Below are 9,864 nucleotides of genomic sequence, written 5' to 3'. Positions count from 1 at the left end.
CAAGATCTGCTGTTTATTGATGCTGGCTGCATTAGTGAGAGGGTTTCTGATGACTGGCAAAGGTCTGGGCAGTACACGCTGTGCTTATATCACTGCACCGAGTGAGGAATAACACAATGCTGACAAGCTTCAAGTGCTGTTAAAAGAAGCATGTTAAATGATTTTTTTTAATTAAGTTTTGGTTTTATAGCTTTCTAGAGTTTTCATCAGAACACCACAGCATTCACTAATAAGTGTGGTTGATTAAATTAATGTCATCCTTTGATGAAACTGATGTTAAATGAGCATAAGATTTGACATGCTCTTTGTTTCGATGCATATCTTTGTGTAATAAAGGTACTATATTTCAAAAAAGAGGTACTTGCACCATTTGTTACATTAAAAGTCATAGTTTTATACTATGTATTAAATCATAACCGTATGTATTCTGTTGTAGTTGAATCCAAGGCAGAGTCAGGAAAGGATGTTGCCTGGAAAAGAAAAACTAAATGCCTTATAAATGAACAGGATTATCATGTCTGAATAAATATATCCCAACAATGTTTCAGGCCCGGGGAAGCCCTGGTAGCATGACTAGGTGTGATACAGCCCAATTCTGTCCCACTGAAGCCCCTCACATATATTTACATATCCTGAGTCTGACGCTACACTTCTATTGGAGTGAGAAAGGCGGGGTGCAGAAGCAGTTCCAGACCTGGTCACCCTAGTATCAGTGTAAGGCCATCTCAAAAATACAGCAATAAACATACCTCAGAAGTCCTGCACTTAAAGGGCAGTTTGGCTTTCCATTGTTAGGCACTATCAGTTTGCAAACTGCATAATGTGTGTTCAGAAAGCTACAATAGTACTCACAGGAATATTCTTCTCTCAGTAATGAATCATGATTTCAGTTTTATTCATTCATTTATTTATTAAACATGAGTTTCTGTATGGCATGCTGAGTAATATAAATATTTCAATAAAATCAGCAGTGTAAAGAAATTGTAAAGAAATCAAGCCTTTTCCTTTTACCTAGATTTAGATTATCTTCCAGTTTATTGTTAGTGTCAACATTTTATTTGTCTTTTTTTCATTGTATACACAATGTCTAAGTGTTTGTTTGCACAAAATAAAGATGGCAGTGCCATTTTTGCACAGAAGTTACACCGAAGTTCCAAGGAGGGTAACAACCCAGGTTAGTACACAAATTTGTGGAATACAGTTTAAAAAACATCCATTAAAAACTCAAATATTCTTCCTGTAGTTTCCATAATGAGTGAAACAAGGTGGGTTATACAATAACTTTATCCAAATGACGTTTTGCACTAGTGACAATCTAAACTTGCTCAGATAAAATGATTTTAAGTACAATACAAGTAATGCTGCAAGCAAATGGGAATTATTTTACAGTAGAAAAAAATTACTGTTCAACAGAGTTACTAAAAGAAAATTGTATTGAAGTTCAGCAGAAGTTCCTGAAATCTTGAAATGGGTCACACCTTTCTGTTGGATCACAGCCAGCCTTCATCATCTGTTACAAATGAAAACAAATATATAATTTTCTTCTTTCATTTATTTTCCTCTTCATCTTTTAATTGAAATAGCTTATCCCTTTAAATTATATATATATATATATATATATATATATATAAAACATGCTATTTGACTAGGCTATTCATTGTGGGCCTTTAAAATGTGCTGAAAAGTTATCAAATACTGTAGTATTCATGCCTCATTGTAGCTTTATAAACCATTTTTAAAGTGGTACATACAGAAAGAAACTTGTTTTCTTAGTGTAGAAAAGCAAAATATGATTCTAAAACAGGACTCACAATGTTTCTATTTCTGACATCATACTTTAATATCATAGAAATGGCTATTGTCACATAATGTTATGGAATACAATGCTGCTAGGCAATTAGATGTCAAGGAGGATAGCCTTTAGAAGTCAATGGGCGGAACCTCCTACCTACCCATTTACCTACCTCCCGCCCTTCCATTTTTCTTGCTGGATTTCACTGGTGTAGTTATACTTAGGAGTACAATGGAAAGGGCAGGAATCCATAACTAAGAAACAGTGAAAAGCTGGAGTTTGTAAAGTATATAGTGGCTAAGATGATGCAATGGAGATAGTGAAACAAGGGGAAATACTGCAAAATCTTGGCATATATACAGCTTAGGCATTGGAAAAGGACTTGATTTGACGTTGTAAATGCTTATACAATGCAAAAAGAATGGTTTGCTGAGTAGTCACTGGCACAAGAAAAAAAATTCACTGAAAATGACTGACAGGGATAGTGTCTGGCACTGTCTAAGTAATTAAACAGTATACAAAAAAAGCATGCTCTTTAAAAAGACGATAAGAGTCAAACTTTGTTCTGGACTGGCACCCCATCCAGGATAGACACTGGTTCCCTATCAGCCTGAATAGGATATAGCCACTGTCAGGTCTATACCACTTTGTCGAAGGTTCATTTCTGCGAACCTTCATTCATCGACCATAATAGAGCAAACGTTCATTTCAGTGAATGACTTACCCAGGGAAAGGAACAAGTTGGCCATGCCATCATACGAAATTTGCCCTTTTCCCCACTGTAGTGCGTTCCTGGAGTTGGTATACATCTTTGGGGGGGGGTGGGAGGCGCAGCCCCCCACATGGGTGGGTTTGAAATTTTGTGCTTTGTGTGATGGTTGGATTGCTGGGAAACGCATTCCTTTCCCTGGGTAAGTCATTTGTTGAAGTGAATGTTTGCTGTATTACGGCTGATGAACAAAGGTTCGTGGAAATGAAATTCGATTAATTGATATGGACCCGCTGCTGTCAAAGAATGAATGAGTACAATTCAGACTAATGCACAGCTTCATAAAGGGTGGGGCTAGGGACTTGGCTGCTGTGAAATAAAAGTAGATCAGTACAGGCAGGGTACAAGGTAGATGGAGCTGGGTGTATTACTTCACTGGTTTGTAAAAATGCAGCTTATAAAATGGCACATGTCAGCATTAAGTAAGCCTGGACTCACAATCTAAATGTTAATTGAGCAAGGGGAAATCTCTCCTAGTTCCCCTACCCATTGCAGAGTGTCTGCAGACATTAGTGTTCACTGAACATAGTTGTCATATTACATAGATTTAAGGAATGTCTGACTCTTCTAGCAGCTGAATTTAAAGATTTGTTGTAATCAAGCTTTGAACACAGCAACACACAATGCAACACATAATTTGCAGTTTCTCATAGGTAGTGCCTCCATCTTCACTAACTGGATGATGCACACACTTCTCTGTTATCACCACTGTCACCATTTGGGCTGGTAGATGCACACATTGTATTATTCCTGAATTCCTGCTCAGTAAATTTGTCTGTGTTGGAGCTTTTCTCCCCGGGCCTCTACTAAAAATGGATTTTATTCCAGTTAGACTAGCCCGGTCAACAAATGCAAAATAAATAAATAAATAAATTCACTGCTTTGTGACTGCTACAGCCATTTTTCTTTTGATGGCTACCAGGTCCTTTCAGTAGTAGTCAATTTGCATATGATGATATTAAGTTGCCAGAAGATGCATTACAACCTGTGTGGGAATTAAGTAATTACATTCTTGTCCTGCCAATCAGTTACGTGTCATGGATGAGACTTCCTGTGGAAGACAGAGACTTGTAAACTTACCTTAAGGGTTTTCTGACAGGATTTCCTGAAGTACTTCTCCTAGAACATCTTTGTATCTCTGCAACTGATCAGCATTGATTCTGACTCCAATTTCCAGAGGAGCGCTCATCTGTGACTAAAGCAGATAGTATGGAAGAAACAAACATCTCGATTCAGTAGTGCAAAAGTCAGCCTCTTCAGACATTGGTTTGCAGTACATACAGGGAGGTCAAAAGGCAACACAATTTTAAATAATTATTATGCATACTTACATTATTAATAGAAAACACACCTTTAACAGGTAAGCTAGACGGAATGTGCTTAAAATCTGAAGAATTTATAAACTATTTACTAAGCCTTTTTCTTCTGAACATTTCAACAAATGAAGATCACTGTTCAGCAAACTCATATCAGACATCACAATGGGACTAGAGAATAAAGTCAATCTATTTCTGACAGCGCCAAGAGCAGAAAGATGGTTAACAAAGGGGAATATGCCTTCTGCAAAACTCAAAATAGCCCAAAGTATGAGCACACAGGTGGTAGCTGGTGTTCAGCACACAAATTCAAGTGTAAACATATATACTCTGGTGGGGAAAATAAAGAGCTGATCTACAGAAATAGCTGGTAGTGGGTATAGAAAGAAAAGATCTGTGTGGTCTAATCACCTTAAGTTGTCATGTTATGCAGTGTGTAAGGGTAGTGGCAAAGGGAAGTAGAATTCAGGAGTGCAATGTCATGGCTTCAGACACAAGAGATGCAGATACCATCCATCACTTATACACAGTGTGGGAATAACTCATCTGTAATGTTATACTCGGTTCCGGCAGCCATATGGGGAGAGGGATACCCCACTGACTCACATTCTACAAGGACAGATTATCAGTATAACGTAGATGGCAGAAGGATGGTGTGGGTTATCAGAAGAGGCACCAAGAATAGAGAATGTGAGGATGGGGACACTTGCCAGTGAGACTTTCCAGTAAAAGCAAGAGGAATGGGGGATATGAGGTATGTGGGAAGACATTAAACACTGACTGTGTATACAGTGAAGAATGGGAATTGCCAAGGAGTGTGGGAACCTAGCAAAGAAAAGTTTGTAGCACTCAGTATGTACACAGTGTAGCAGAAAACGATAAGATGTGGACAAAGCATGTTATCTGTGGGAAGATGATGGCATAGATACTGTGCATTATCAAGCAGAATAATGGCTCGTTATTAAAGGATGGGAGAAACTGCACATGGCAGGCAGTGGGGAGCCAGGTAAGACCAGCTCACGGAGAGGGCAAGGAGCCCTTGGAATGATGTGTCAGAATGGTGGAGCATGCGTCTACTGAGGGGTATAAAAGTACTTAGGAGAGGTGAGACATGGCTAAGGAAGTGCAGTGTTTGCCATTCAAGGTAAGATGCCACACTTTGACAAGATCGTGAACTCAGAGGTCTCCCTCCTTTGGAATCTGTGTGTTCAAGAGTTGACAGGTAGGTTGCAAAACAAAATGTTATACTTCAGTGAAGCAGAGAAAGCATGCATAAGGTGAAAAAACAACACACACACAAATATATATATTTTATACAGTGTTGCAAAGACTGTGGTAACAAAAAGCTAGTAAGTGAAGATTATCTAATTACATTGCTGCTCCTTTGACCTGCAGATAGGCTCTACAAGTGCAGAGTGATATAAAGGGCATAAGGGGATCAGATGCCACACGTAGAAAGAGCTAACTGGAATATAAGTGGCTGATATACTAAAGAGGGAGGGGAAGAAGATGGTCACAGAAGAGTAAAGAGGATAATATAAAAATGCTTTTTATACAAGTTTATGACAATAATGTGAGGAGCACAAGCCAATGAAGGAGAGAATAAAGTTCAGGAGACGAGCAGAACCATCAGCCCAAGCAACAGGATGAAAGAAGATATGAAGGATAGGAAGGAGCAGAATGCATCACACTGTCAGTGAAAGGAACAATGAAGAAGCAGCAGTAAACAGCACTCAGATAAATGTACAGTATGGGATGGAGCAGGTTATCTGCATACATTGTGGAATGGAGAAGGTTAGATGCATACAGTATGAGATGGAGCAGGTTACCTACATACAGTGTGGGACGGAGCAGGTTAGCTGTGCACAGTGTGGGATGGAGCAGGTTATCTGCATACAGTATGAGATGGAGCAGGTTACCTACATACAGTGTGGGACGGAGCAGGTTAGCTGCGTACAGTGTGGGACGGAGTAGGTTACCTGCATACAGTGTGGGACAGAGCAGGTTAGCTGCATACAGTGTGGGACGGAGCAGGTTAGCTGCATACAGTGTGGGATGGAGCAGGTTAGATGCGTACAGTATGAGATGGAGCAGGTTACCTAAATACAGTGTGGGATGGAGCAGGTTAGCTGCGTACAGTGTGGGACGGAGCAGGTTACCTGTGTACAGTATGGGACGGAGTAGTTTAGCTGCATACAGTATGTGATGGAGCAGGTTAGCCGCTTACAGTATGGGACATAGCAGGTTAGCCACATACAGTATGAGACGGATAAGGATAGCCACGTACAATATGGGATGGAGTAGGTTACCTGCATACAGTATGGGATGGAGCAGGTTACCTGCGTGCATTATGGGACAGAGTATGGAACGTAGCAGGTTAGATGTGTACAGTATGGAATGGAGCAGGTTACCTGCATACAGTATGGGACGGAGCAGGTTACTTGCATACACTATGGGACAGAGCATGGGATGTAGCAGGTTAGATGTGTACAGTATGGGATGGAGCAGGTTACCTGCATACAGCATGAGATGGAGCAGGTTACCTGCGTACAGTATGGGATGGAGCAAGTTAGCTGCGTACAGTATGGGATGGAGCAGGTTAGCTGTGTACAGTATGGGACGGAGCAGGTTAGCTGCATACAGTATGGGACGGAGCAGGTTAGCTGCATACAGTATGGGACGGAGCAGGTTAGCTGCGTACAGTATGGGATGGAGCAGGTTAGCTGCATCAGTGCCACTGTTTCACTGAGCAAGCTCACTTTAATAGGAGAAAATTCCGCTCATTATTGAAATGCTGGCACTCGAAATAATGAGTGCTGACAAGCCCAAAAAAGACTGAAAACACAGAGGAAGAGCTAATTTCCAAAATTGCTCTTCTCCTTAAAATTTCTTTTTGAAGGGAGGGCAAGCCCCCTATTCACCTCCATATGTGACAGCAATCCTCCCACACCCCCCAAACTTATATATATCAACTCCGAGACCAGAACTTGCATTTGCTCACTGACTTTATAAGCATCTGATCTAGACCCTGTGCAGTACATCACTGAGACATAATACTGTAGTACATCTTTCTCAAGTTCCTCCTGTTGAAATGCAATTTACTCTTAGAATTGCTCTTATACATTTGCTGGATTATAACTAACCCTATTGCTGTTGACATTAACCTGTCTTCTTTACTCACTTAAGATCAACTACAATGTTAATTTCTGCTTCTGTATCACTGTGTATATGCTTTGCCAGCTTCACTTCTGTTTCCACATCTCCTGTCTTTCCTTCCCTTTTTTAGCAACTGCCTCTTTGTTTGCCTGTAAAACTGATGCACATCTGTCATAGCATCAACTTTGGTTAGGCCAGTTCCTCAGACTTTGAGTCTCCTTTTATGGTATCTACACCATTCATTTTAAAACTACACATATTCTTACATTATGGCTTCACTACCCAGTAATGCAGTTCTCCTGCTATCTTTCTCTGCAGGGCTCTGCCCAATGATTCCACAACCATTACTCAATCAGCTCATTTGTTCTGTGGAGGTGAGAGCTGGGCATCTTCAGGCAAGTTTGAGAGTCCTGCAGTCCAATCATTCTTGCTCAGGAAGCCCAAATGGTCCATTCATTCCCCCAGAGATAAGTGTGAGGTGTTAGGGAGTGAGACAGTTAGCAGGTCCTGTGTCACTAGAGATCCACAAACATTACCTAGCCTTGTGAAGGTGTGAGTGCCTCCATATAGAGGGACACACACACATTATTTCCCAGGTTGTAGAGTGATGGGTACCACTTAACACTGTGTGCTCTGTAAACTTGTTATCAATGGGGTCATAACCCAGTGCTCTTGTTAGATGTCACTCAAGTGGTAAGCCAGAGCCGCCTCCTTCCCCACAGACTAGGTGAGTCAGCAATGGGCACTCTGTCCAGTCTGTCCTATCTCTGTCGCTAACTGAACACATGTTGTCTGGGCTGCAGTTAGGGCTTCATCACTGTGTGCCCCAGGAGCAGGGTAATGCAGTTCTGTCTCCACAGCAGACAGGCAGATGCTGTCATGTTCATATTCCAAACTGCAGCTTCAGACTCCTAAACCTGCATTTTCCTTGTCCTTCTTCACAGTCTTAAAACCACTGCCCCCCAGCTGAAAGCAACCTTCTAAACATGAGAACTGTTCTTAGTCCCAGTGCTATATGGTACGGCATGCCCTTCTTCACAGTCTTAAAACCATTGCCCCCCAGCTTAAAGCAACCTTCTAAACATGAGAACTGTTCTTAGTTCCAGTACTATATGGTATGGCATGTCCTTCTTTACATTCTTAAAACCACTGTCCCCCAGCTGAAAGCAACCTTCTAAACATGAGAACCATTCTTAGTCCCAGTACTATATGGTATGGCATGTCCTTCTTCACAGTCTTAAAACCACTGCCCCCCAGCTTAAAGCAACCTTCTAAACATGAGAACAGTTCTTAGTCCCAGTACTATATGGTACGGCATGTCCTTCTTCACAGTCTTAAAACCACTGCCCCTCAGCTTAAAGCAACCTTCTAAACATGAGAACAGTTCTTAGTCCCAGTACTATATGGTACGGCATGTCCTTCTTCACAGTCATAAAACCACTGCCCTCCAGCTTAAAGCAACCTTCTAAACATGAGAACAGTTCTTAGTCCCAGTACTATATGGTACGGCATGTCCTTTTTCACAGTCATAAAACCACTGCCCCCGAGCATAAAGCAACCTTCTAAACATGAGAACAGTTCTTAGTCCCAGTACTATATGGTACGGCATATCCTTCTTCACAGTCATAAAACAACTGCCCCCCAGCTTAAAGCAACCTTCTAAACATGAGAACAGTTCTTAGTCCCAGTACTATATGGTATGGCATGTCCTTTTTCACAGTCATAAAACCAGCTTAAAGCAACCTTCTAAACATGAGAACCGTTCTTAGTCACAGTATTATATGGTACGGCATGTCCTTCTTTACAGTCATAAAACCACTGCCTTCCAGCTTAAAGCAACCTTCTAAACATGAGAACCATTCTTAGTCCCAGTACTATATGGTACGGCATGTCCTTCCTCACAGTCATAAAACTACTGCCCCCCAGCTTAAAGCAACCTTCTAAACATGAGAACCGTTATTAGTCCCAGTACTATATGGTATGGCATATCCTTCTTCACAGTCTTAAAACCACTGCCCCCAGCTTAAAGCAACCTTCTAAACATGAGAACCATTTTTAGTCCCAGTACTATATGGTACGGCATACTGTTAACACTGCAAAAGGATGTGTTCTGCCATATTTTATGTTCATATCTCCTAGCTTGTTTGTATTTGATAATAGCGAAATGTGGTTTATTTCAGTGTTTCACACTCAGACATGTCACAAAACTTCTAAAACCTTGTCATTTATGTTTGATACTTATATGAATAATCAGAATAAAGAAGGTTTAGTATAGAATGCATAAATTAAAATAATACAGAAAACAATTTTATGAACAATAAAAACATATTTACTGTCTGTTAGCCTTACATGCATACCACTAAACCTATTACCTAAATTCTCAAGTTAACGACTCCAAACCAGGGACATTTCTTAAAAGCTGATAGTTCCAATTTAAAATTGAAAAAAAAAAGAAAGAATGGACTTTTATTTTACTGTCTGTCTTGCTGACCTAAGGTTGACAGATGACTTACCTGATGTCCATACATCTCATGGTTGACACTTGACTTACCTGATGTCCATACATCTCATGGTTGACAGATGACTTACCTGATGTCCATACATCTCATAGTTGACAGATGACTTACCTGATGTCCAAACATTTCATTTGTTCACATTCAGGGACAAAGAGAGAGAGAGAGAGAGAGAGAGCAGGGTGAATGTTTCTGAGACCATAACAGTGCAAGGTGGGGAATTTCTGTTATACCCTCCCTGCCCCCCTTGTCTTGTCAGAAGATCTGGTTGTGAGCACATGTTCACACTTTCATGTTTCTTGATTTTGTCTGCACTGT

The 9,864-nt window shown here is 40.7% G+C and overlaps 1 protein-coding gene across 2 annotated transcripts in view; it reads right to left on the bottom strand.

Moving 5' to 3' along the window:
- Positions 1-908: 908 nt before the first annotated feature.
- Positions 909-9,864, bottom strand: part of MLN (motilin) — a 144,792-nt gene continuing 135,836 nt past the window's right edge. For both annotated transcript variants that reach the window (XM_044076484.1, XM_044076485.1), the window contains exons 4-5: positions 3,642-3,756; positions 909-1,510 (exon numbers count right to left, since the gene is read on the bottom strand). In XM_044076484.1, coding sequence (XP_043932419.1) covers positions 3,643-3,756 — 114 coding nt within the window. In that variant the 3' untranslated portion in view covers positions 909-1,510; position 3,642. The remainder of the gene's footprint in view (positions 1,511-3,641; positions 3,757-9,864) is intronic.

Source organism: Protopterus annectens, chromosome 7.part0 (assembly GCF_019279795.1).
Source record: "Protopterus annectens isolate FY-2018-M chromosome 7.part0, PAN1.0, whole genome shotgun sequence".
NCBI classification, from domain to species: domain Eukaryota; kingdom Metazoa; phylum Chordata; order Ceratodontiformes; family Protopteridae; genus Protopterus; species Protopterus annectens.
This window is presented reverse-complemented; position numbering and strand designations above follow the sequence as displayed.